This window comes from Cololabis saira, chromosome 22, assembly GCF_033807715.1.
Source record: "Cololabis saira isolate AMF1-May2022 chromosome 22, fColSai1.1, whole genome shotgun sequence".
Taxonomy (NCBI): domain Eukaryota; kingdom Metazoa; phylum Chordata; class Actinopteri; order Beloniformes; family Belonidae; genus Cololabis; species Cololabis saira.
In genome coordinates, this window is record NC_084608.1 from 28,443,031 (window position 1) to 28,470,828 (window position 27,798).

The following is a 27,798-nucleotide window of genomic DNA, read 5'->3' on the forward strand; positions in this document are numbered from 1 at the left end:
CCTTAGTTTTTTGAGTGAAGGCAGTGAATTTGGTCGACTGGTGTAAGTTCAGGGTTTTTAAATGCACAGCCATGAACCTACTGGATTATATAATTGAGTCAATTGATGTCAATTAACATCTAACATCTTATGTATATTTATAATTGCTCTTTAACTAAACAAGTTTTATCCGATTACTCGATTAATCGATGGAATTTTCAGTAGAATACTCGATTACTAAAATATTCGATAGCTGCAGCCCTAGTGTCAAGCAAATTTTAAGTTGTAGTTAAGTTTTAAGTTAAAGTCTTGATAAGATTTTGAGTTTTGGCAGTGTTCAAAATAAAATGATGAGACCTGCTGTATTAGAGCACATTTTCTTTTAGTTAAAACAGTAGCGGGAACAGATGTTTAGAGGAACCTATGTAGGACCGGGTTAGAGGGGGAACATATAGGAGAACGGACCAGAAGAATATAGAGTGGATTGAAAATAAAAGTTAAGCACTGAGCTACATGTGTCTCCCGTCTGGGCCATTGCAGACTGTCTGAGCATGACGTTACAAAAACCAAACGTATCCGCCGCCTCTTTCTTCTGCGCGGCGTCAGCGCGTTGTGCCGCATTAAACGTAGTCCGGGCGAAACACCTGCTTTGAGCTGCAAAATTAAATGATTCCTCGAGGCAGAGAAAATTCCTTGATCATTTTTTGTAATCGAATTATTCAAGGAATCGTTTCAGCCCTAATCCACATGTTTGACTCATTGTTTAGTTTGTCCATTGGATGTAGACGACACCTACTGCTGTTCTTGATCAACGTGTGAAGGACAGATGATTCAGACCTGGACACGTGCTGCTCTTTCATTGCCGTCTCCCAGCTGTGATGCGCTTCTCCTGTAGCTTCTTTCTAAGCCAGAATCTTCCAAAACCCAAACACAAGTGTGTAGAGTTGCTCGTTTCAGGGGATGGAAATGCAAAGTTTCATTGAGGTTTTAATTCTGATGGCAGTACTTCGCTTTAAGCTGGCCAAAAAACTGGTTGTGACAACTGTGTAACGAGCAAAACGAGCAGGAGCTCTGCTAGAATGTGTTGGAGCGAGATGGGACTGGACCGATCTGAACAGACGGGCCATCTGTTGCATCAACACCTATCACTAGTCTGCTCTGCAGTTGATCTACAAGAAGTGTCTTTTTTTCCAGGATTAGTCTGAGTATTATATTTCATAGGTTACGTCCTGATTAAAAGATAAAAATAGCGAACTCTGAGTCATTTGCCAACGTTCGTAGCTGTTCTGCCAACTTCATTTACATTTTCTTTCCTAGAAAGTTTCAGATATTTCAGAACTGGTTTCCTGGCTCAGGGTGTGCGGCAGCATTCCTGACGGACATTAATTTCAGCTCACCTTGAACGGCTCTGTGACTTAATGTTCCTCCGAGGCACAAATAAAAATGAGTCATTGTTTTGAGTGTTAGTCGGGATACCTACGCAGGGCTTAACGTTGTACCTTTGCCAGAATGCTCACGCTTTTAGGTTCAGCTGTGTCGTATTTTACGCCCTCACATTTCTAAACTTGCAGATCTACGGGTGAGCGCATTCGCTGAGACCCTGCACTGTTGTTTTCTTCTCCTAAAGATTATCTATATATGAAACCAACAAATGCATTCTTTCCAAATGGAAAGAGTATGCGTCATTTTAGCGTCCGTTTGATGTCTGTGTGCTGGATCTGTTTAACGGCCGTCGTGTTTTGCACTTGGTGAGAACAGTAATGTGAAGCTGTGCAGCTTTTGTAAAACACATGGCGGTTCACGGTCGGCAATCATCTGCAACTGCTTTGGATAAATTATACCGCCGGTGCACCGAGAGGACTGTGCGGAAGTGACCTTAAGATCTTGTGGTGGAGACAAACTGAATTGGTTATAAGAGCTTTCCGTGTCCGTACCCCGGTTGTCTCGACTGGTAGGATGATATTTACCTTCTGTGAAAAAGACAAGGTTCCTGAATTTGGTATGAAAGATTGATTTAACCTCCGATCAAAATTGCAGTCCCACCAACTAAATTAAATTCCTAATTTTTGTCACGTTACTCTGATTTATCAATGCATGTAACTAGGAATGGGCGATATTTTACCGTTTGCCTGATTTATGGTTCTGCGTTAAATCGATGCACAACAAGAAAGAAAGAAAGAAAGAAAGAAAGAAAGAAAGAAAGAAAGAAAGAAAGAAAGAAAGAAAGAAAGAAAGAAAGAAAGAAAGAAAGAAAGAAAGAAAGAAAGAAAGAAAGAAAGAAAGAAAGAAAGAAAGAAAGAAAGAAAGAAAGAAAGAAAGAAAGAAAGAAAGAAAGAAAGAAAGAAAGAAAGAAAGAAAGAAAGAAAGAAAGAAAGAAAGAAAGAAAGAAAGAAAGAAAGAAAGAAAGAAAGAAAGAAAGAAAGAGAATCAATCAATCAAATTGGTGTAGTTTAGTAGCATTTAGTTTTCTTTTAGAGCAGTGTTTTGGGGGCTCCAAAGACTGAATTTAGTGATAGATGTATAGTTAAAAAGGTGGAGTTGAATTTATTTATTTATATTTTTTAATCGTAATTTTTATTGTTATCGAGATAAATGTCAGAAATTATCGTGATACATTTTTTAGTCCCAAGCTCTGGGATGTACAAACAGGCTCTATACAGATTGATTATTCTGTGTTGTGATGATGCTTCAAGCCTTATTTACCAATGCCTATATTTATTTTGTAAAACCAACTTTCCCTTTGGTCTGAATGGGAGTGTGTTTTGAACGTGTGTGTCCCTCCCTCTCTTCCAGGAACACCATCTCCAGCGGGCGATCTCGGCACAGCAGGTCTATGGCGAGAAGCGGGACAACATGGTTATTCCAGTCCCCGAGGCAGAGTGCAACATCACGCACTACGAGTCCCTCTACCCCGGGGAGTTCAAAATGCCAAAGCAGCTTATTCACATACAGCGTGAGTAGCAGGCTGCCCGCCGCTGGATTATCTGCTAATGCCGTGGCTCTGCGAGCACATGGGGGGGATGCTGCTGTTTGGGTGGGAGGGGGCGAAAATGAACAAGCTGTAAACACCTGCATACATCAGCTTTCATCCATGACCACCTGGGATGCATCCACTGTTGTTTTTGCTATGGGAGACAAAAACCTGTTTATTTTAAGGGCCAATCCCAATACTCCCCCTACTTTCTTTCACTATCCCTACTTTCAATCACTACCCCTAAAAAATAGGGGACAGATTTTAGGGCACTTGAAATCTTCCCAGGGGCCTGTCCCAATACTCCCACTACTCCTACTTTCAGCACCACCCCTAAAATCAGGAAGTTGAGAGCCAAAAGCTGTTTTAATTTCAGTTGTAGCGCTGTTAATATGCCACTTTATTAAGTTTAATATTTTTTCAGGCGTAAAAGTAACCGTTAAAATCCCCAACCTGGGCTCAGTTTATCCAAATAACGCCTGTTAAGAAATTTGATCTGATGTTTTCGGAGATGAGAAGAGCCGTCGGCCCGCAGCAGACACAGCTCACGTACAGACGTGATCGCGCTGCGCCGTCGTCACGGGGAGAAACCTGCAGCTCTGTGGAGAATTACCGCTGGCTGAAATAAATCATTTAGGAAAATAAATGTTGGTTTAATAGATGAAATCTAACAGTTGTAGCTACGCCTGTTAAGAAATTTGCTCCAAAAATTACGGGATTTCTGCCTGCCGGCTCGGGAGCTGATTTATGGTTCCGCATTAAATCGACGCAGAGCCTACGGCGTAGGGTACGGCCTACGGCGCGCGTCGGCGCGTAACCTACGGCATAGGCTCTGCGTTGGTGTAACGCGGAACCATAAATCAGCCTTTATTCTGGCGAGGTTGGAAAAAGACTTCACAACAACGGGCAAGCGAGTGATTATATACATTCACTGAGTGAATATTATGAAAGTAAAATATATATTTCTCGCTAGAAATGTAATCAAAACGCATTTTTATGCAGAAACTAACTCAAAATATTGATTTTATTCACTAAAAAATAAGAAATGTCCGCCATGTTTTTTTTTTTTTTTTATTCAGTCCGCAAATGACGACGAAAAGCATTCTGGGAAATTTTTCTGGCCCTAGTTCAGCTAGTGTGCATCAGAAAACCCTTGATCCGTAGGAGATCAGTTATCAGTTAGGAGATTCATAGCCACTACCCTAGTTTTCTCCACTACCCCTAGGTGAAAAGAGGAACCACTACCCTCACGGGAACGCGCAAAATTTAGGGGTAGGGCTGAAAAGTAGGGGTAGTGGGTGTATTGGGACAGGGCCTAATAATAATGTAATTCAGGGGACCTTGAAAATTACTCAGATTAAAATTTGTTTGGAGATTGACGACATAAAGCTCTCTTTGGAGACTAGTAGAGGATACAAGCAGCAGAAGTTATGGGAATTGTTATTTTTGAATCTCTCTTGCTTTCATTGGCTGCAGCTCTCGTCAGTCGGCGCGTTTACAAACGCTGTTAGTCTGATCTGCAGTTTTAGTCGGTTACCTCCGACGTTTGTTCCTTTTTTTTTGAAGCGCTGCAGTTCAAGTGAAGGGCATCTCGGAGCGCTCTGAGAAGAGTCGCTGCCAGAAGACCTGCCAGGCGGAGTGCAAAAGTCAAGCAGTATTTATAACCAGCTGACAGGTTTAGTTCGGCTCTCGGAAAATATCTGTCCTGCAGCTCTTTGTTGTCTGGTGAAAGTGCTTAGCCACATTTAGTGACATGAACTTGACAGAAATGAACCGAACAAACCTGATACAACAGGTTGGTGCGTGTAATAATTACTCCTGACTACAAGCAGTTGTGGATGCTGCATTCCTGTTGTTTTTGTCTGGGACAACCCAGAATAACGGTGAAGATGCTGGACCTCACCCAAATGACAAACATTGTCATCACTTCTTTTACTGAACAAAATGTTTGTGTGAGTGTAACTTTTAAAAGAATGTGGCTGTGGCTCCTGTAACCAGCTCTTCTTTCTCTCACAGCTTTCAGTTTGGATACAGAGCAGCCGGATTACGACCTAGATTCAGAAGATGAGACGTTTGTGAATAAGCTGAAGAAAAAAATGGAAATCACCGCCCTGCAGTTTGAAGAAATGATTGATCGACTGGAGAAAGGCAGTGGACAGCAGGTATCTGTCTCCTTGTGTTCTTGTTTGAATGGATCCAAACGCACCTCTGGCTTTACATCCGTCACTGAAGTGTACAAACTAGCTGCTAAAAAATACGTCAGTGTTCCAGTGCCGAATATACTTCATGCTTGGAAGTCAAAGGGTTTTTTCCAGACATGTTTTGGTTGTTCAAAACTCACCCCCGATTTCTCCCGGTTGCTCTTCAGCTCGTCAGTCTTCAAGAAGCCAAGCTGCTGCTGAAGGAGGATGACGAGCTCATCAAGGAGGTGTTTGATTACTGGAGCCGCAAGAGGAAAATCTGCAAGGGTGGCTGCCTCCTCTCCATCATCAAGCAGGAGAAGAGGGATGGATCTAGCACCAGCGACCCTTACGTGGCCTTCCGCCGACGGACGGAGAAGATGCAGACCCGGAAGGTAGGACACACCGGCCGAAGGAGGAAAACGGGGGTCGAAAATGAGAATATTCAGTCTCTTTATGGCCCACCGGTTGTTATTTTTAGTTGAAAATGTCTTGTTTTCCCATTAGGACTTTTACTGTAGCATGTAACCCAAAGTATTTCTGAATTTGTGGCCAAAGTCAATGTTGGAAACTAAAAACAATGATAGTGTAATCTTTTGTGCACCACATGTGTGCGATGTGAAATTGACCGTAATATATTAACACCCAGTGATTTAAAAAAAAACCAAGACTGAACACACCAGTAACTCTGTCTGTGAAACAAAGAAGCACTGGCGGCGTTATCTGAATCACCACTCATCTATTTTCAGAATCGAAAGAATGACGAGGCGTCATATGAGAAGATGCTGAAGCTGCGCCGGGACCTGAGCCGAGCCGTCACCATCCTGGAGATGATCAAAAGGAGGGAGAAGAGCAAGAGGGAGCTGCTGCACCTCACTCTGGAAATAGTAGAAAAGAGGTTAGAGTGACATTTCAGCTTTGGAAAGGGTCCAGAGAGAGCCTGGCGGGCGGTTGTTTGGCTAGAGTGCGCCGCGTCAACCACTTTATTCGCTGGTTTTGGCGGCGTTTTGAATGAAGCCGCACGCCTCGCTGCTTTGATTGTATGAGAGGGGCAGAAATGCATTATTTTTGGGGAATATTAGTTTGCAGCTGTGGCTTTATTCTCTCCTTTTTGGAGTGCTTTCTGTTAAGACGTTATACTTTGTAGCTCCTCAGCCGGCGGTTGGTTGCGGTAGTGGACCTTAGGAACATGTGGTGCTTCGAACAGCTTTGTAGTGACGACTGTTTGAAATCCAGAGCTCGGGTTGGCGTGTGCGACTGCTCCAAACCCCATTAATCTGTGACACAGACACCGCTCTCCTCTCATGATCAGTTTAGGGTCATTTCTTCAGCACGGTGAGGACTATGTAAGCTCACTGACTTGCTTGTGTCTTCAAAGATACATTTGTCTTTCAAGTTTAATAAGCTATGAGGTCGTAATATCTAAAATGTTTGTGTGCAAGTGTTGAGCGGTTGTATTTTTTCCTCTTCAATGGAGCCTTCACAACACATCAAGACACGAGGCGCAAATGAAATGAATTTCCTCTGAAAGTAGCAGTCGGTGTGAGCTTAAATTGGAGCCTTCTCCACGGAGCGCCGGTGATTTGTAGTGACATTTCGATTTCCTCTTGTTATTCTGGCCTGCGCTCCGTCTGCACATCTCGGCGAGTGTTTGCTCCCAGACTGGACCGTTCTGCTCCCAGTAGATGACTCCGGCAGACGGGAGCTCGGGTGCATTCTTGCAGCTGTTTCTGTCCACGGATGTCAAAGTTTACAATCACCTATGAACGCTTGGTTACGTCATTTGTTCTGCCGAGTCCTGGAGATAATTCATGATATGGTATATTCAGAATTATTGGCGTTTCATGGTTAATAATAAGTGTAAGACTTAAACTGACTTGTTCCCCAAAGTAAAGGTGTAACTACCGTATTTTCCGGACTATAAGTCGCTCCGGAGTACAAGTCGCACCAGCTATAAAATGCATAATAAAGAAGGAAAAAAACATAAGTCGCACTGGACTATAAATCAGATTTTTGGGGGGAATTTATTTGATAAAATCCAACACCAAGAACAGACATGTCTGCTTACGTTACATGACCCAACTGAGAACGTGCCTGGTATGTTTACATGACATATTAAGAGTTATTCAGATAACTATAGCATAAATAACATGCTAAGAAGTTTACCAAACCATCAGTGTCACTCCAAATAACTAAAATCCAATGAAATCTTCATCCTTGGTGTCACTTTTAAACGACTCTGCTAACTCCGGAGGTAGAAGATGCGGCTTTTCCTCTTCTACGTCACTTACGTCAGAATCATCGTCAGTTGCAGTTCTTGCGGTTTAGTGTGAAAATACCGGTAATAATGTGTTAATAATAAAGTATAAGTCGCACCCCCGGCCAAACTATGAAAAAAACACGACTTATAGTCTGGAAAATACGGTACGTAGATTTGCCGTGTGTTTGAGGAGTCGTTTTGTCGTTGAAAAATAATCATTCCGAAAATTAGATTATTTTTTTTTGTAAACGTGGCCTTGATTCCATGAATAATCTCCCCTTCTCTTTGTCTGTCAGGAACGTGATGCCAGATTTTGGCAGCGAGGTGATGGCAGAAGCTCTGGCTCAGCGGGCTCTGGTGAAGCCCGTCTACACCATCCCCATCATTCCTCTGTCCAACAGTAACCAGTACCGACACCAGGACCACTTGGACATGAAGGACTACAAGAAGGTGAGGCTGCACCTGTGCACAGAATACTTAATATTTAAAAAAATGAGTTGTCCTTCCCATCAGCTGTAAATGAGCGTGGCTGCTGGAACAGTAGAAATAGGAGTTGGCGTGTTACGGCCCTGCTGTGAGGTAGGGATGGGCGGTATGGACTAAAACATTTACCACGATCATTTCTGGCATTTATCCCAATTAAAAACTGATAAAACTGACGATAAAAAAAAAAAAAACAATTCAACTCCACCTTTTCAACTATAAATCTATCTCGCTCTCAGATCCGCCATGTTTGTTACACAAACACGTCATCAACGGGAATTTATCTTTCTTTCTTTCTTTCTTTCTTTCTTTCTTTCTTTCTTTCTTTCTCCATCTTCCCTTCTTTCTTTCTTTCTCCATCTTCCCTTCTTTCTTTCTTTCTTTCTTTCTCCATCTTCCCTTCTTTCTTTCTTTCTCCATCTTCCCTTCTTTCTTTCTTTCTCCATCTTCCCTTCTTTCTTTCTTTCTCCATCTTCCCTTCTTTCTTTCTTTCTCCATCTTCCCTTCTTTCTTTCTTTCTCCATCTTCCCTTCTTTCTTTCTTTCTCCATCTTCCCTTCTTCCCTTCTTTCTTTCTTTCTCCTTCTTCCCTTCTTTCTTTCTTTCTTTCTTTCTTTCTTTCTCCATCTTCCCTTCTTTCTTTCTTTCTCCATCTTCCCTTCTTTCTTTCTTTCTTTCTTTCTTTCTTTCTTTCTTTCTCCATCTTCCCTTCTTTCTTTCTTCATCTTCCCTTCTTTCTTTCTTTCTTTCTCCATCTTCCCTTCTTTCTTCCCTTTCTTTCTTTCTTCCTTTCTTTCTTTCTTTCTTTCTTTCTCCATCTTCCCTTTCTTCTTTCTTTCTTTCTTTCTCCATCTTCCCTTTCTTCTTTCTTTCTTTCTTTCTTTCTCCATCTTCCCTTCTTTCTTTCTCCGTCTTCCTTTCTTTCTTTCTTCCCTTCTTTCTTTCTTCTCCATCTTCCCTTCTTTCTTTCTTCTCCATCTTCCCTTCTTTCTTTCTTTCTTTCTTTCTTTCTTTCTTTCTCCATCTTCCTTCCTTCCTTCCTTCGTTGTGCATGGATTTAACGCAGAATCATAAATCAGCTTTACACAAAAACGTCATCAACAGGGATTTATCGTTTTTTAACGCGAGATGACAAATTCTTACCGTGGGGAATTTTTTTGACGGTTTATCGTGAACGGTAAAATATCACCCATTCCTACTGTGAGGTCATCCTGACGTCAGTGTTGTCAGTGACCCACATCTCCTGCCCTGCAGGGAGACGTCTTTTCCTCTCCCTCTTCCTCTCTCCCAGCTGATTCGGTCTTCCCTTTTGTTCCTCACACATTTCTGGGTAAAGTCGGCCCCCTCCTCGTGCCAGCCCTGCTGCTTTCATTGATTTGACGCGGGGGCTCTTCACCGCGGAGCCTCCATCCCTGTTCGCTTTGTCGCCCGAGTCTGAGCACTGAAAGGAGTCGGGCTAATCGCGGTGGAGCTGGAGTCTGTTCAGACAGGAGGGGTTGTCCCGCCGGGGAAGTTGGGGTGAAAGGTGGCACGGGCTGGATTGAGGAGGGGGGAAGAAGAGCCAGCTGGCTCCACGGAGGCATCTGGCACGTGCTGCCATCTGCATATCAATGACTCCTTTACTCACTGTTGTTTTGAAGAGGCTCTCAGAGCCTGGCCGTAGACCATCGGCACTAAGCTACTACATATGGTATTATTTTGCATTTGGAAATGGTTTTTATTTACTCAGACTGTTGTATAAATATGTAATTTCCTTCCTGTTTTCCAAGCCTGAGAAGATCGAGGCAGTACGAACTAAAAGGAAATACGAAAAGAAACCCAAGATCCCTCCGTTTTCAACTCCTCAACATTCAGGGCCGTCTGTGTTCAATCCCAAGGACCTCAACCAGTACGATTTCCCCAGCTCAGACGAAGAACCGTACTCACAGGTATGTTGCTGTCAAATAAAGTGATAATATTGAGCAAGTGGAATTAACCACCACTTAAGAAGAATGTTAAAGGGGACCTATTATGAAAAACAGGTTTTTTCTTGCTTTAACATATATAAAGTGGTCTCCCCTCAGCCTGCCAACTCAGAGAAGGAGGAAAGCAACCAAATTCTGCAGTGTCTCCCTTCAGCCAGCGGCCACTTTATTGAGGTTTTTGTAGTGAAATGAGGAGGAATCATAGAGATAACTTCTCATTTCAACTAGGGCTGTGCGATTTTGGACCATAATAAAATCCAGATTTTTTTTTTTTAATATAAAAACCCGATTTTCGATTTCGATTTTTTTTTTTGGTAAAACTACAAAAGACAATGGAATAAATTGTTTCAAATATTTTATCTTTATTTTTAAAGAAAAATAGCAAACAAATTTCCCTATTGGGAAATTGGAATGAAGTGCAATCGAAAGATACTGTAAATCCTCCTTGAGTTTAGTAAAGTGACAACATTTACAATTTTCTTGACCAAACAAAGATGACTAGACGAGCTCTGTCTGTAATGCAGACAGCTCTCTTCTTCTTTTCCAGCTATATGAAAAAGAGAGGAAACATCGATTTTCCTTTTTTTAACATAGTCTTGATTAATAAATCCGATTTAGATTTAAAATGGATTAATCGCACAGCCCTAATTTCAACTAACTGGACCAGCCGTTCCTCATCCATGACTTTTTCCTACTTTCAACGCGAGCGACAGGAAGAAAAGAAAAGCAGGGCGTCCGACAAATGTTCAGCTCAAAACGCTGCGCAGCGTCGCTCGCGGCCAGTTAGGACAGTCCAATAGAAAATAAAGCAATGGAATTGATTTTGTCACTGACGCTCGCTCGCATCGCATGCAGTTAGGACACGGTGTAACTCCGCCGGCCGGAGCTTCCGCCATTTTTTCGTAGCGGTGTATCGCGTCATTCAGGCAGCCAACCCCCGCCCACTCAGAATCCTGCATAGATAATGAGGTTAGAGAATGGGAAGATAAAGTCATGGCTCAGAGGCTGAATTTCTAATTTATTTAGCAAAAACAATCAAAAGCTTGTTTTTAAGACATTCAAGGCCTGTTTAAAATAGGTATTAGATGCCATAATAGGTCCCCTTTTAATAAAAAAAAAGTTCCTGTGTCAGATATAAAAGTGTGATTTGAAGCCCTCGGCTCTGTGTTGACTCAGTTTTTGTTTGTGTAGATTCATTCAGGTTCCTCGGAGGCCGAGGAGGAGAATGACCCAGATGGCTGCTATGCATTCAGGAGGAAGGCAGGCTGTCAGTATTATGCTGTAAGTGCCCTCCTGTGACTCCAGTGTTGTTTCTATTTATAGTGGCAGCAGCAGGCTGGCTCCTCTGGCTGCCTTCCTGTTCGTCTTCCACTCTCTGCTGGACAGAACAATGCAGTGGTGAACTTGTCTCCCTCTCCCCCCCCTCCCGCTTGTCTTACATCAGTCTCGTCCGGACAAGAACGGCAGCTGGCCCTGGGTGAGCCCGTCGGAGGGCGGAATCGGCGACCCGCGCTTCCGCTACTGTCCGACTTCGCTCAACACGCCGCGGCGCTGCATCGGTTTGGCACGGCGCCGCGTGGGCAGAGGGGGCAGGTGAGGTTCTGGATGTTTGCTCACATTTCCTGAGCTTTGGATTTAAAAGGAAGCCTGTTTGGGTACAGAAACATAACCGGCGTGATTTGATGGCTGCTTATGTGTTTTCCTGCTCAAATGTTCTAATCTGTTCTTATATAAGAAGGGAAAAAAAGGGGGGTGAAGTGACGAAAATGTAGAAATCTGAAATATCTGCAGGAATGCTGCCAGCTTCAGCCCCGAGCGGGGAAATCAGCCAAGTGTTGGCTGTAGCTGCTGGGGTTGTTTACCATCCCGGCTCTCTGGCTGGTTCCCAGCAGCTCTTTGGCAGGAACATCCCATTATAAATATCAAACTGGCTTGTAAAATGATGGAACACGACAATCCCAATGCAGGAATCACCTGTCACTGCAGACAAATGAAAAAAACACGACTTCCTCCGAGTCTCGGCAGCTACGTGCGCTGCAGTTTTCTCCCAAAACCGCTTCAGTATCCAGGTGAACACAGAACAGGAAAGTCAGCAAGTTATTTCCAGATGTCATGATGGGAAACATCTGGGTTACGTAGTGTGTTTGGATAGTAAGGTCATTTATTGGTCCACAGTTAAATATCTGTAACGTAATTAGAGTACGTTTGTTGTTGTTGTGCTGGACATGTTTTTAAATATAGAATCTAGAAATTATGGGTTTGTTTTTGTTTTCACAACTTGGTTATTTACTCATTTAGACATTTTTCCCAGCAGCAGTGATTTTTGAGCCGTTTCTGTCGTGGAGTTTGCCGTTTACTTCGTTTCCTCCGTTACACAAGTGTTCAGGATTACAGCTGCTCGAACAGTTTTTGTTTTCTTCCTCCCCTGCGGTGCTGACCCAACAATCATTGTAATTACATAAACAGTACGAAAGTAATAACTGAGGAATGTTGATGTCGTAACTCTGTTATCGGGTCCAGATTTGGTTTTGGTGGTGGTTTGCAGAAGTGTCAAGTAACAAAGTACAAATACTTTGTTACCTTACTTAAGTAGAAATTTTGGTTATCACTGGAGTAATTATTTTTCAGACGACTTTTTACTTTTACTCCTTACATTTTCACGCAATTATCTGTACTTTTTACTCCTTACATTTTAAAAACAGCCTCGTTACTCTATTTCATTTCGGCCTTTAAAAAAAAAACTATCCAGTTAAATTGCTCCATCCGGATAGAGTGAATTTGGTTGTGGTTGTTTCAGATGTTCTTGTCCAGTTTTGTTCTTACATCCGTTCCCTCAGATTCCTGCAACTAAACTTGGATGTACATTCCAATAAACATTAGGATAAATGATAACATGCCTCTGAAGTTTGACTTTTTGCACCATAACAATACTTATAGGCAACTAGTCATCATATCTTCTGCTCTCTGAAACACATGTTAATGCTCAATAGTACACATATATGGTTCTTTAATATATTTGCATTATACTAAGATGCATTCATTTTCAATGGACTTTTTCCCCCTTACATTACTTTTACTTTTATACTTAAAGTAGTTTTGAAAACAGTACTTTTATACTTGAGTAAAAAACTTGAGTTGATACTTCAACTTCTACAGGAGTATTTTTAAACTCTAGTATCTATACTTCTACCTGAGTAATGAATGTGAATACTTTTGACACCTCTGGTGGTTTGTAATTCACCGTTAACCTGTGACTTTGGTTTTTGTCGTAGGATCTTGCTGGACAGAGCACACACAGATCTAGACAACATCTGCCAGAACCTGGACTCCGACCCGGAACCTGAACCACTGGCCTCAGCGCTGTCAGGCTCTCTGCTCCACAACTCCAACACCAGTACCTCAGAAACCAATACCTCGGACCCTACCAGCTCCTCCCGCGTCCCCTCACCTGCATCGCCCCCGTCATCCGCACCCATGGACCTTAGCCAGATTCTTTTGAACATTAAATCTTGCCGCTGGAGACACTTCAGACCACGGACGCTATCCCATCACCCTCTGGGTGGGGGGGACTTGTCTCGCAGAGGATTTAGGTATATCAGCAGAGCCGCGTCGGGACTATCACGGACCCTCTCCGGAGGGGCCAACGGGCAGAACCGCAGCGGCCCCGCCACTCCTGTCAACGGTGAGTAGCTGGTTCCCTGTTTCCTGCCGCTTGCTGTGCACGCTGAACTAAGGCCCAATCCCAATACACCCCCTACTTTTCTTCACTAGCCCTACTTTCTTTCACTCGCCCTTCTTTTCTTCACTACCCCTAAAAAAAGAAGGGACAGATTTTAAGGCACTTGAAATCTTCCCAGGGGCCTTTCCCAATACTCCCACTACTCCTACTTTCAGCACCACCCCTAAAATCAGGAAGCTGAGAGACAAAAGCTGTTTTAATTTCAGCTGTAGCGCTGTTAATATGCCACTTTATTAAGTTTTAATATTTTTTCAGGCGTAAAAGTAACCGTTAAGATCCCCAACCTGGGCTCAGTTTATCCGTTTATGTTAAGAAATTTGATCTGATGTTTTCGGCGATGATGAGACCAGGGCACAGCAGCCGGAATACAGGATTGATCGCCAGGTCAACCTGCGTCGTCTTCCCGGGCAGAAACCTGCAGCTCTGTGGAGAATTACCGCTGGCTGAAATAAATCATTTAGGAAGATAAATGTTGGATTAATAGATGAAATCTAACAGTTGCAGCTACGCCTGTTAAGAAATTTGCTCAGAAAATTTTGGGATTTCTGTCTGCCCGCCAGCTTCGGGAGCTGATTTATGTTTCTGCGTTAAATCGAGGCAGAGCCTACGCCGCGCGTCGCCGCGTAACCTGCACCATAGGCTCTGCGTTGGTGTAACGTGGAACCATAAATCAGCCTTTATTCTGGCGAGGTTGCAAAAAACGGGCAAGCGAGTGATTATGTGCATTCACTGAGTGAATATTATGAAAGTAAAATATATATTTCTTGCTAGAAATGTAATCAAAACTCATTTTTATGCAGAAACTAACTCAAAATATTGATTTTATTCACTAAAAAATAAGAAATGTCCGCCATGTTTTTTTTTTTGGATTCAGTCCGCAAATGACGACGAAAAGCATTCTGGGAAATTTTTTGGGGAGGATCGCAAATCCCTATCTCCGTAGGGACAGATTCATAGCCCCTACACTCGTTTTCTCCACTCCCCCTAGGTGAAAAGAGGAATTGTGACACCACTACCCTCACAGGACACGCAAAATTTAGGGGTGGGGCTGAAAACGAGGGGTAGTGGGAGTATTGGGACAGGGCCTAAGAGCATCGATTAATTCTGTTTCTTCATCACCTGGCAAGGGAAGGTTTCGTGACCTCACGCAAGGCTAATTTAATTGATTGTTTTTTCTTTAATTTTCTTTAAATGTTTTTGTCTAGAAAGTCAGTCAGTGTGGAGGTAATCTTCTTGGGAAATTTGGCAAAACGTGGTCACCATTTGTGCATTCTGATAATTAAAATAAGTTGGATTTGGTCTGATTGTCAGCCAGAAACGATCTGCTGTGTTCATTTAGCGGCACCTCGCTTTGATGTGAAATCAGTCGAGGTTTAGGATTTTGCTTTCGTTGTCTGTTGCTTTGGCTGTTTACAAACCCCCGTCAGGCTCGTCCCTTGCTCAAGAACTAGTGCACATTTAGCAGCTCATTTCTTTATTTCTCCATCTCCTCAAAGAAGGTTTAATGCTGCTTTGTGAACTTGGCACCAGTGGATATTTAATTGTGGTCCAGATGAACATTTCTTTAAAAGCATGTTTCAGTGTGAAGTCTTAAATGCTAATGTGTGGAGGTTTTTCAGCACAGAGCTAGCGCTTTCAAGGGTGTGAAATGTGTAACATTTTCTTTAAATTGAAAGTGACTCATCGTGCGATAAAGCCCCGCCGGCAGCGGGCGGACGGAGAAAACGAATTCACACTTAAATATTGCAGAAGTATGATTAAGATCCAAATCAATCATGCCACTCTGTAATATCCATCTACTGGTGGTGTGTTATACCAAAAATGTGGGTCTCCTACCTGTTTCTTTTCTATAATTAGTAGTATTATTTCTTACTTCTTTCTCTTGGATAGTCTTCTGCTTTATTTTGGAAGTCCAACCTCCTTTCAGACTGACTAGGCTGCACAATGTATCAATGCTTTAATGCAATCGTATAATAAACATGTGCAATGTCAATATTACAAATATGTACAAAAATGAAAAATAGTGTAAGAAACGGTAGTCTGTTAATTTGCAAGCGCCATGCATTCACTCTTGAGCTATCAATAATATATTTTGCCACTCAGATTGAGCCTCACTGCTGTTAATGTCAATTTAAATGCTAATTTAGACGGAATGGTGGCGGCGTTGCAGTGTACATTAATTTATTTAAAAACGGTGTTGCTGGAATCGAAACAGGGCAGTTCATTTTTCTGCACAGGCTGTTTATTGCCAGGGGACAGTTTTATCAACAAAACAGACCCGATGCGCTGAATTATTGGTTTATAAATCACAAATAGTGTCATTGCAGTTTTCAGCATTGTTTTCTCATATTGTATATTTACCTGATATCATGCAGCCTGGAGGTAACAACATAAATAGATACTTGTTTCATCTTTAGAAGCTGATGTTATCCAGGTTTGTTGTCATACGTGAAACAGCAGAGCCAACGTAGCCTGTGCTGGCGTGGGAATGAAGGGTTTCTGTTTTTTATTGGCAAAATTGTGCACTTGGCATGTTTATTGGTAGGGCTGGGGATCGATTCAAATGTCAAGATTCGATTCCGATTCTTAAGATTCAGAATCGATTATCAAAGATTTGGTTCGATTCGATTCCGATATTGATTTGGGTTAGTGTTATTAAAACAGTTTTTTGAGCTGTTGCATGAATTATATGACTGTAGTTATGCAAAATATTACTACTAGTATTATATTGAGATTAAACAGCAAGTATTGGCAGCTAATGATGCTGTAAGGACCAATCAGCTCCCAGAATGCTGATAGAACTGCTTTCAGAAACATCGTGTGGGTCAGAATTGCCAAACAGATCCAGGGAGGAAACAGAGACGGATGAAATCGGTTTTATTTTTGCCCAAATTCCGTTTTTATTTGTTCCATTTTCGGTCTATTTTGGTTTTTAATTTTTGAGCATTTGGTTTTTATAATTTTTTGCAAATGTAATCCCAAGACCGTATATAAAGTAAGGAAATATAGACAATTTATGCAATTATAACCTAACACTTTAATGTTTTCATACCTTCAAACATATTTAAAGGCAAAAACATGACACCAGTTATTCTCGTGTCCGACAAAACATTCCTTTTTTGGGGATAAACAAAAAAATAACCAAATACTTGTAATGTAATGATGGGAAAAAAATACATAAATAAATAAAATATAATAAAAAAAACGGCAAAAAGAAAAAATCGATCTTTAGACAAATGAATCGATTTTTAGGAATTAATATGAGAATCGATTCAGAATTGGGAAATCAATTTTTTTTCAACACAGGCCTACGTGGGACTGACGGGTTTCCGTTTTTATTGGCAAAATTGTGCACGTGGCGTGTTTATTGGACATTTCTTTTTAATGATATCTATCTGATGAAGAAGCGGGAGCATCAGTGTTGCTAAACGCAGCTGCGCCGGCGAGTCTTGCTGGCAGAACCCAGTGTGTTTCCAGCATCTCTCGGGATTAAAAGCCCCAACTTTCTGGGGAAAACTGCAAGGTTCAAGTTCTTATCTGTTAAAACTCAACATATTTAAGCTGTTAGGAAATGTGACTTTTAGATGGAATATGCAGAATAGCCTTTTCTAGTGTTTTAATTTGTCTTGATAATGAGGCTTAATTGAGATGTAGTGGAGCTGTGGCACTGAAACCTGGTAACTGTCCCGGGGATAAACGATTAAAGCAAGTTGTATTGGCAGCTCCGACATTGAGTTTTTGGAGAGGTAGAGACACACACACACACACACGCACAGGCGCGCACACACACACACACACCCATGCTGCCTGCAGGGCCGAGCAGCTCTGACACACATTCTGCAGAGTTTAAACACACAAGCAGCTTCTGCTCTCGACAGATTAAACTTAACACTTGGTCGTGTTTGCTGCAGACACAAGCAGGGTGTTTCTCACTTGCATAGAAACATTTTTGTATCATTTTGATTTGAGTTAATGTTTCGTCTGTTCTGCTCAGACCCGCCGCTCTGCTTTGGCTGCAGGGCGACGACTCACATGAGATTTACGTTTATCTCCCACCAGAAAAAGACACAATTCCCAGACTTGTTGTGTTTCCACACAGCCTCTTCTTTCCATCCCACACGGCACCAAGCAGCTGGAGCCAATAATTTTACAGCCTGGAGATGACGACATCAGTTTGTACTATAAGTTAGAGATGCACGGATTGCAATTCTTTTGGCCAATTCATATTACTGAAGTTTTTATTATCATAGAAACATAAGGCTGTAAACTTTAACTCTGGTCTGGGTTAACTGTGGCTTCTCTGAAGCAAATCCAGCTGTGCCGCTTTAGCGATATGCATTCATCAATAATTGAAGTGGATTAAAACATTTAATCAGCGCTTTCCAAAGACAAGAACTGAGATGGTTAGAAATTCTTTCATAATGTGTTTTTAATCCACTTCAATTGTTGACTTCTGTATATTTAGATTTTGTTCCACATCAGGTGAATATATCAAATGTTTTAGTTTATTTAAATTAAGCTCTATTGAACTCCTTATTCAAATGTGCAACTTTGCGTCAGAAATAAACATTTAAATACTGATTTAATTACTAGATAGCCCATCCAATAAGGCTCCAATGATGCTTCAGATGAATTAATATAAAGCAATAAATGTAATTACTGTATTTTCTGGACTATAAACCGCATCTGCTCTATTTAAAAAAAAAAAAAAAGATATGCAAGCGGCAGATATTTATGCTGTCAGATCAGATATTTACTACATGTACAGAACGATTTTGAACTGTAAATGATGTACGTTTGTACCTAAATAGATCCTTTTAACACGGCAGCAACTTTGCTGATTAAAACGGGACAGAACCAAGAGAAAATAACCGCTATTTATATATCTATTTATCTATTTGAAATCTGCTTCTACCTACTTCTATCTACTAAAGAAGAAGTAGCATATTCTTCTTTGCATTTATTTTCTCTTAGTGTTGATTCTAATTCCGGTTAGAGCGCCCCGAGCGGTGGAAGAAAAATCCACAGAATAGCCGCACCTTTGTATAAGCTGCATGGTTCAAAACCTATGAAAAAGTAGCGGCTTATAGTCCAGAAAATACAGTATATTACAGGGCGAAGCCTTTTGTTTGGTAGTCTGTAATAAACGGCTGTAAACGTTGGCAGCAGCTCACGGAGCTGCCGGCACGTCCAAGTCGGTTTGCCCTTTAACAACATGGAGCATCCTGAAACCTCCTCCTCAGAAAACCTCTGGCCTGATGATGACGATGATCATATAATATTTAAGTCTTTGCTCGGTTAAAAAGTCCCCGTTGCCCTGCGTTACGTACTTTAGATGGTGCATGTGCTCAACGGACCGGAAGGTAATCGGTAGGAAAGTGGGGCTGACCTGCCGGTGACCGGTCAGACCAGTCGAGCTGAAAGTCTGAACGCTCACTCGCTGCATCTCTGCTACAAGTATGATTGAATCTCCCTCAAGTTATAAAATATTCCCTTTTCCGCAAACCAGTGGCACATAGATACATTAATTTGATAGAAAAGGTTCTGTTTTTGTAGTATAAATGCTGGTTTTGACCACAGACGGAGCCAGTTGCTCTTCCTGAGAAGACCGGCCTGATCTGCAGGCTCCACAACTTCACTGTTTTTCTCTCAGGAATGTTATTTATTATATTGGTCTCCATATACACGCGGAGGGAGAGGGATACGGTCAGATGGTCATCAGCATCGGCCCTGACTGCCGGCGACCCGGTATCGGTTGCTGATATCAGCGGATGCTGGCTGATATTTTGTGCATGCATTGGAAAATGTTGCTTATTTAGTGGTTTGGAGGTTATAAGGGGAGCAGTAAAAGTGCTTAGAGGACAGAGAAACTCTCCCACCCCCCCCCCCAATCTGGAAGGAAGTGCTTATGTAGTCTCTGGGAAGCATATTGTGGAAGGTGTTCACAGCCTGTCAGGCAAAAAAAAACACAAAAAACTTGTGTAGTAACAAAAAAGACAAAGCATTTATTGACATCCAACGCATCCTTTGTTAGCTTCGTAACATTAAACGTGCTCGGCGGGTGATGCTGTTTCAAGTACTGGATCAAGGGCTAAAAACAAAGCCAGTGCAGCACACAGCTTGCAGACTCTGCCTTTCACTGGGAAGTTCATGTTGGTAATGAAGTTGATTGTAGTTCCAGGAAATAAGATTGAAATTGGGCTAAATATATTTTTACCTTTTTTGAAGAAAAGTAGAAATTTGAATCTACTGATAGACTTGTATACTTTAATAATCAGCATAATGGAACCGTTTTGCTTGAAACTACAAAGTGGAAAAGGTTTCTTGCACGTATATTTTTTTTTATTTTTCCTCCGTGCATCAGTTACTTTACTGGATTCTTACCATTTCTGCAATAACATATTAACTTCTCAATGAAAACGTATATGTGCCGTTGTTCTTGTTGTAGCTTGACTCCTTTTCCGAGGCTTTTAGGCAGCACCTTCTTCTGCAGACCAGTTATACAGGACTGTCTCAGAAAATTTGAATATTGTGATAAAGTTCTTTGTTTTCTGTAATGCAATTAAAAAATAATAAAAAAAACATCATACATTCTGGATTCATTACAAATCAACTGAAATATTGCAAGCCTTTTATTATTTTAATATTGCTGATTATGGCTTACAGTTTAAGATTAAGATTCCCAGAATATTCTAATTTTTTGAGATAGGATATTTGAGTTTTCTTAAGCTGTAAGCCATGATCAGCAATATTAAAATAATAAAAGGCTTGCAATATTTCAGTTGATATGTAATGAATCCAGAATGTATGACGTTTTTGTAATTGCAATACAGAAAATCACAATATTCTAATTTTCTGAGACAGTCCTGTACATCCTCTGATTGCTGATTCACCATAAGCAGAAGCATGTAACACAAAGTATTTCTGAATTTGTGGCCAAAGTCAAAGTTGGAAACTAAAAACAATGATAGTGTAATCTTGTGTCTCCGATGTGAAATTGACCGTAATATATTAAAACCCAGTGAAAAGGGAAAAAAAAACCAAGACTGAACACACCAGTAACTCTGTCTGTGAAACAAAGAAAGCACTGGCGGCGTTATCTGAATCACCACTCATCTAGACGGTCCTGTAACTTCTCAATGAAAACGTACATGTGCCGCTGTTCTTGTTGTAGCTTGACACCTTTTCCGAGGCTTTTAGGCGGCACCTTCTTCTGCAAACCAGTTCTAAGTTGTTTGATACCTGCCAACTTGTTGCCCTGTGGGTCATTGTGCTGATTTTGTCTTTTGCTTTTCTTCCCTTTTGTCAGTTTTTTCCATAGACCTCTTGTTGTCTGAAATTACACCGAAACAACTAAACCCACCACTGTTTCCTTTCCGAGTTCCCAAACTCGTCTGATTCAGTTCCTTTTTTTTATTATTTATTTATTTATTTTGGTGGCTTTGGGATGTGACCTGGGTGTCCTGTGATCCGACAGTGTTCACGGCTGAGCAGTACCAGCAGCATCAGGAGCAGCTGGCCCTCATGCAGAAGCAGCAGCTGCAGCAGCAACAAGCCAACAGCCCTGCAACAACAACAACCACCACCACCACCGCCACGCAGGTCAGTGTCGGCACGCCAGCTCTCACAACTTCACTCAGCCCGTCCTATTGGATCCTGGCTCGTAGTAAATGTGCCGCTCCGTCCAAACCCAACTAACTGGGAGCTCCGTGTAACTAATGAGTTGTCCTCCTCCCAAATATGGGAATCATTTGGAGCTGAAAGGCCGGCTCACGCATCCTCGGGTTACATCCCGATTCCCACCAACCGTATTAATGTCGCTGGCTCGGTTCCTGTTTGGCAGCAGAAGTGCTGAGCTCAGATGTTTCACTAGTTTCATGCGTTTCAACAGAGCAGTCAGGTTTTTGGCACAGACTCACTTCATTTCTTTTGCGTGCCACCGGTTTCCGTTCATCAGGTCCTCCTGTCCAAGACGCTGGATCAGGCCAGCGCCCAGTTCGCTGCTTCGGCCCTCATCACCACAGATCAGCTGCTGGCGTTCAAATCCAAAGAGGAGGTGGTGGTGGCGGCGAGCGGAGTCAACGGCGTCCTAGCAGGGGCAGGTGAGTGTTTGTAATCACGTATGCCAGTTAAACCCTTAGATCAGTGGTTCCCAACCTTTTTTCCATGGAGCCCCCCTACTTGTGTCCAAGACCAGCCAGGCCCCCCGACCCGTACGTACTAAAAAGTGATTCGTTATAAATCTTTAATTGAAAAAATTAACATTAATTATGCTTTTTTATACATTTCTCTTTGGTTTACCCTGTATACATATGACTTTGTTTTTCTCACTTCATTTTGTGTCACCAATGTATAAAATACGCACAAAAAGTAATTGCAAGGACATAAAAATATTTCTGAAAAATGTCTCTTAATATGAGAGCAAAATTTGTTTAAATTTTTCCTTTAAAAAACTGTCGGAGTAGTAGTAGTATGATTAAATGTTGAATATTAATATAATACATTTTTAAGTTTTTATCCTGCTAAATAACTTGGTATTTTAAAATGACCAAAATATTTCTAAGTGGGTTTATAAAGACTTGGATTACAGTATTCCATTAGTTGTGTTATTATGATTTTTTTTTTTATTTATTTAACATGCGCGAATATAATTTGTACAACTGCATATCCTCAAAGCAGACAAAGTTTCGTGCCCCCCCAGAGATCTCTGGCGGACCCCAGGTTGGGAGACACTGCCTTAGATTACTCTTTCTTACTACAGTAATCCCTCGTTTTTCCAAAAAGAACCCGTGATAAGTGAGATCCGCGAAGTAGTAAACTTTTTTTTTTTTTTTACAATTATTATAGGCTTCAAGGCTTCAAATTGCAGAGATCAGCCCCGCCCCACCGCGACCCAAGTAATTGGATTTGAACGGGAGAAAATGAAAAAGGATTATGAAAAAAAAAATACAATAAGTTCAGTAGGACAAATTGTGACTCACGCGCTGCTTCCTGACTCGCGTCTTTCTCTTCTAAAGCCGCGGTGCAGGTGTTTTTTCGAGAGAAGAACATAGTTATGGGTCGTTGTCTTCGCTCTTTTTTCTTCTGGGCAAAAAGATTCTTATAAACCGACATGCCAACATGGATTATATCTGAGAACTGTAATGAATGATTTATCAAAGGCTCCCGTTTTTGAGCTGCTGCTGAAGCTCATTGGTCGTTTTCAGCTTGTTGCTAAGCAACCAACGTTATTGACACAGGAAGTGAAGAAGCGGGGAGACTGTTTAGCCAATCAGAATGCAGAACACAATCCACAATGCAAATCCGTGAAGCAGCGAGACGTGAAAGGGGAACCGTGTTATAGCAAAGGATTACTGTACTAGAATTAGAGAATTGACCCATTATTAGCTAGTGATTCACTGAAATGAGAATTTGTGGCCGAAACCGAAAATAATAATAAACACTTATACCGAACATGGTTCTTCGCAGTTTTTCATTTATTTTGCCAATTTTTTCACCATTGCATGAATCAAATACATTTTATTTAGGCATGCTTTTCAAAGAAAAAAATCTTTCACAAAATTACAAGGTAGAAAATATTTATTGAACATAAAAAACTGAACATCTTTTAATTTCCCAGCATTATGTTGTTTTGGTTCCACCTCCTGGTGAATGTTAGGTAAAATTCTTACATGGTTACTTTTTGGTTGGCCAACGATTTATGTTTGTGGTGCGCAACCGGTACGGGAGCGGCCAGTCTATTTCCTTATATTACAACGCCGTTATTAATTGTTCGTTTTTTTTCCCACTTATTCCACCGAACACCGAAAGTGTTTTTTTGCCATTTTCGGCCGAACAATTTCGGTTACCGAACAATCGGTGCATCACTATTATTAGGGCTGGGGATCGATTCAAATGTCAAGAATCCATTCGATTCCGATTCAGAATCGATTATCAAGATTTGATTCGATCTGATTCCGTATTGATTTGGGTTAGTGTTATTAAAACAGTTTTTTGAGCTGTTGCATGAATTATATGACTGTAGTTATGCAAAATATTACTACTAGTATTATATTGAGATTAAACAGCAAGTATTGCAGCTAATGATGCTGTAAGGACCAATCAGCTCCCAGAATGCTGATAGAACTGCTTTCAGAAACATCATGTGGGTCAGAATTACCAAACAGATCCAGGGAGGAAACAGAGACGATGAAATCGGTTTTATTTTTTCCCACATTCTTTTTTTATTTGTTCCATTTTCGGTCTATTTTGGTTTTTAATTTTTGAGCATTTGGTTTTTAGCATTTTTTGCAAATGTAACCCCAAGACAGTATATAAAGTAATGAAATATAGACAATTTATGCAATTATGACCTAACACTTTAATGTTTTCATACCTTTAAACATATTTAAAGGCAAAAACATGGCACCAGTTATTCTCGTGTCCAACAAAACATTCCTTTTTTGGGGATAAACAAAAAAATAACCAAAAGTTGTAATGTAATGATGGAAAAAAAAAAAATCCCCCCAAAAAAAAAATGTTTAGACATATGAATCGATTTTTAGGAATGAATATGAGAATCGATTTAGAATTTGGAAATCGATTTTTTTCAACGGAGGCCAAACTATTATTAACATAAATATATCCAGTTTCCTGTTGACTTATTGGAGTTTGTGTCCATCAGGTATTTTCAAAGGTCTGCACCTCCCCGGCACCACGGCAGCCCTTCACCAGACCAACCAGTCGACACACACTACCACCGCCGCCGCAGCCCCGACCTCGCTCCAGCCCTCCTCCAACTCCAACAACTCCACCCAAGCCGCCAACGCCATCCCCACGTCGCTCAACTCCAGCGCCGGCCACGCCCACGCGGCGGCGGCGCTGGGCCTGCTGGGCTGCAGCGCCGCCGGCACCGCCCCCGCCACCTCTCAGGTCCTCTTCGGGATCAACAGTTGTCTGAGCGCGCCGTCGGCCGCCAGCCTCGCTGGACGCCACATCCCCCGCACCCTCGGCAACGTGCCGCCTTCTGCCTTAAAGCTGTCCAGCAGTCTGCAGATGCCCAAAGTCCCTGGAGCTTCATCTATGGACATGGGCTCCAGGTGAGGGTTCGAGGGTGGGGCGTAGCAGAGCAGCGGCTCTCTGTGTGTCTCAAGTAAAGACGTTACTCCGTCTCTGCCAGAGCAAATAGGGCAGAGGTCGTCCAGACCGCTTTTAATCGTACTAATGATCACAACACACATGGAACACACCCAAGTGAGCGGTGGAGGGCACCTTTTCAGCTGATTTAAGGGGATTTAAATCTAAACAGGACACTTCTGACAGCAAACGGCTAAATAAACACATGTAAATGGGAACAAACCATCCCAAACGCTCGTCTGTTTTCAGTTTCCAGCTAGAGCGAGCGTGAGAATCGGCACTCTGCAACAAATCTGGCCCAGTCTGCAGCCGAAGAGCGAAAAAGAAAAAAAAAAAGCTTTCACTTCCTCACCATCATAATTTCAATTACAGCTCTGGAGTCACATAATCCAACATAATCTGTATCAGATGGAGGAGGTGTAATTACCGGTGGCACGCCGAGGCATTTTCACAGGAAACGGCTAAACTTTTTAGTCATTCTGGTCGGAGATTTATAAACTGGTTACAGATTCTGCTCATATCTTAATTAGTCATCTTAGATTTGTGGTTTCACCCACAGCCGACTGATCCACAGTCCATGCACTTACAAGTCCACTAATGTAAACCCAAAACCATATTTGGGGGGGTATTTTGTGACATATCTAAAATAAGTTTAAGCCTAAATGTGCCAAACTGGGCGATCTGCAAAGTCTGTCCGAAAACTTCTCTTCTTCACGACAGGAACATCCGTGTGCAGTGTTGAGGTTCTCAGTACAGGAATCCATGACATATCTGACCAGACAGAGTTGAAATGTTGTATTTCCGCTGTCTTCCATCCTCAGTTACTTTTAACTTTACACTTAAAGCTGTGATCGTGACAGGAAGCGGTGGCAGAAAAACCTGCTTTAGAAGTCTGTGAGACGGGGATGCAACTTGAGAAAAAGGAGCTAAAATGCAGACTGTTCTTTTCCTCTCTCAGGGATAATCATGACGAGGACAAGCCAGCACTGAACAGTTTAGCAGACAACACAGTGGCCATGGAGGTGACGTAGTAGCGGCACAGCAGAGAGTCCTCTCTTGAAGTGCTTTGCTTCGTAGCATCGGGAATGCAAAAGGGACAGCAGGACTCTGACGCGGAATGACGAGTGGCTGCATCCGCTCGCTTGCAATTCTCATCTCTCATACTTTTTAAATCATTTTGCTTTTTGTCTTTTTGTTACCGTTAAATAAAAAAAAAAAAGTAAACTATTGACTTATGTAAATTATGGATATGGCAAAATTAGTATCTGTACAGTAACTACATATTTGTAATATCCCCGTGTATATACTACTTGAATACAGAACTGTCCATTTGTGATGTTTTGCACTTGGGAGTCAAATTTAAAGGAAGAAAAGAGTCAGCCAAGTTAACTTGTGGCGAGTTTGAGAGATGTGAGAGTTGTATAGAGAAGAGTTTTATCACATCATGTGCATGGTGCGGAGCCTGCTGTTTTAATCTATTTATTGTGCTGTGTTTACAAATTTTTTTTTATTTTTTTTATTTTTTTATTTTTTTTGTTTTAGGTTTGGTTTGTTTTATTTTTTTTTTTATTTGTACACTGTACCTTTGTTGGTTCCTGTGCTGTAGTAAATGTTAGGTAGCTACGGACTCCTGGGTATTTTTGTATATTGTGAACACAAAGCAGGTCCCCCCCACCCAACCCCACCCAACGCCCCTCCTGCATTTATTTTGTGTCCCTGTGCTTTTTTTCTGTGGATCATGTGAAAATCAGTGGTGACATACATACAGACCAGGAGGCCGGAGGAGCCGGGTGGAGGTGAGCAGGCAGGTGACGGAGCGGCTCCAGAGCAGAGGGGGCACCCCAGGGTGGGGGCCCCCCGCACACAGAGCTGCTCCATCCACGCCGGCCCAGACGCAAGTAACAAAACAGGGATGAAGTCTCTTCCCAGAAGCTTCTGCTGCTTCAAATTAAAGCACTATTTTTTTGTGATTTTTAATTATTTTTTTTTATAAATATGAATGCTGCTTTTGTATTTAGTTCTTTTTTTTTTCTTTTTAAAAAAAAAAAAGGGGGTTGTCCTTCATTTTCATGCAAGTGGAGTCCCTTGTATTTGTTTTACCCTACAGACTTTTTTTTGTAAGACAAAAACCTTATTTTTCTATGTTTTTTTTTGTTTTGTTTTCCTTGTGGTTAACTTGATTGTAAGCTTTTTTTTTTTTTGTTTATCGAAAGACTTCATTCTTTTGTTAATTTGTTACTTGTTCATGCATAGGTGAATAAGGGAGGTGAATGGGCAGTAATCGCTGTACGTGTTTCATCATTCCAGTTTTTAATATCAAAAAAAGATGCTAAGGAAGTGGAGTGAGAAGTTTTCTCATCCTTTCCTTTTCCTTTTTTCTTTTTTTTTTTTTCTTTAAAAAAAAAAAGAATCTCCAGACGGCTGCAAGGCCAAAAACCACAAGTATTGGGTGCCTTCCTTTGGGGAATTTAATGTACTCTCTTCTGTGAAGAGTTAGGCACAAAGGCAGCATTACTTAGTAGTGCTTCTCGTCTTTGTTGGAATCTGAATGCCCAGTCCAATGGCAAGATGTATCCTTGAGGTTTACTTGTCCCACCTGGAGGCTGAAAAGACTTAAAAAAAACAAACAAAAAAATTACAAAAAAAAAAAAGCGACAGAACTCTCACTAAAATAAAGACAATAAAGCCCAGGGCATTAAATGTGAACTGTTTGGACTCCGGTGTCTTTTTTTTTAAATGCATATAAGTGTTTGAGTTTTGTCTGCTTTCATTTGTAAGAAGGTTTGTCAACGTTTTGCCCAGGAAACTGCTCGCGGGCGTCCCTGGTGGAAGCTCCGGCCCACGCTTGGCTCACACTCGCCTGGCTGGCGGTTTTGGTTTCGGCCCGAGGCGCGTGAGGCTTCCTGGACTCAGCCGCAGATCTGCCACACTCGGCCCAGTTGTTTATTTTCCACACACTTCTTGTAATGTTTCATCTTTAATTCTTGAATGTCTAAAATTTACTGGATAATGTGTGCAAATCTGCAAGACCTGGAGGTGATTTTCATCCCGTTTTATTAGATTCCTGATAAATTATTGCATATTATTAACACATGAAACACTAAAAGT

The 27,798-nt window shown here is 41.6% G+C and overlaps 1 protein-coding gene across 1 annotated transcript in view; it reads left to right on the forward strand.

The window, feature by feature from the left end:
- The window catches only part of LOC133423212 (enhancer of polycomb homolog 1-like), a 35,768-nt gene extending 8,379 nt beyond the window's left edge, over positions 1-27,389 (forward strand). Inside the window, exons 2-14 of the mRNA XM_061713375.1 lie at positions 2,773-2,932; positions 4,967-5,112; positions 5,319-5,525; positions 5,880-6,028; positions 7,687-7,840; positions 9,642-9,800; positions 11,028-11,117; positions 11,281-11,429; positions 13,109-13,518; positions 21,053-21,177; positions 21,533-21,677; positions 24,239-24,653; positions 25,649-27,389. Of these exons, the coding sequence (XP_061569359.1) occupies positions 2,773-2,932; positions 4,967-5,112; positions 5,319-5,525; positions 5,880-6,028; positions 7,687-7,840; positions 9,642-9,800; positions 11,028-11,117; positions 11,281-11,429; positions 13,109-13,518; positions 21,053-21,177; positions 21,533-21,677; positions 24,239-24,653; positions 25,649-25,721 (2,382 nt within the window). The 3' untranslated portion in view covers positions 25,722-27,389. The remainder of the gene's footprint in view (positions 1-2,772; positions 2,933-4,966; positions 5,113-5,318; positions 5,526-5,879; positions 6,029-7,686; positions 7,841-9,641; positions 9,801-11,027; positions 11,118-11,280; positions 11,430-13,108; positions 13,519-21,052; positions 21,178-21,532; positions 21,678-24,238; positions 24,654-25,648) is intronic.
- Positions 27,390-27,798: the final 409 nt, after the last annotated feature.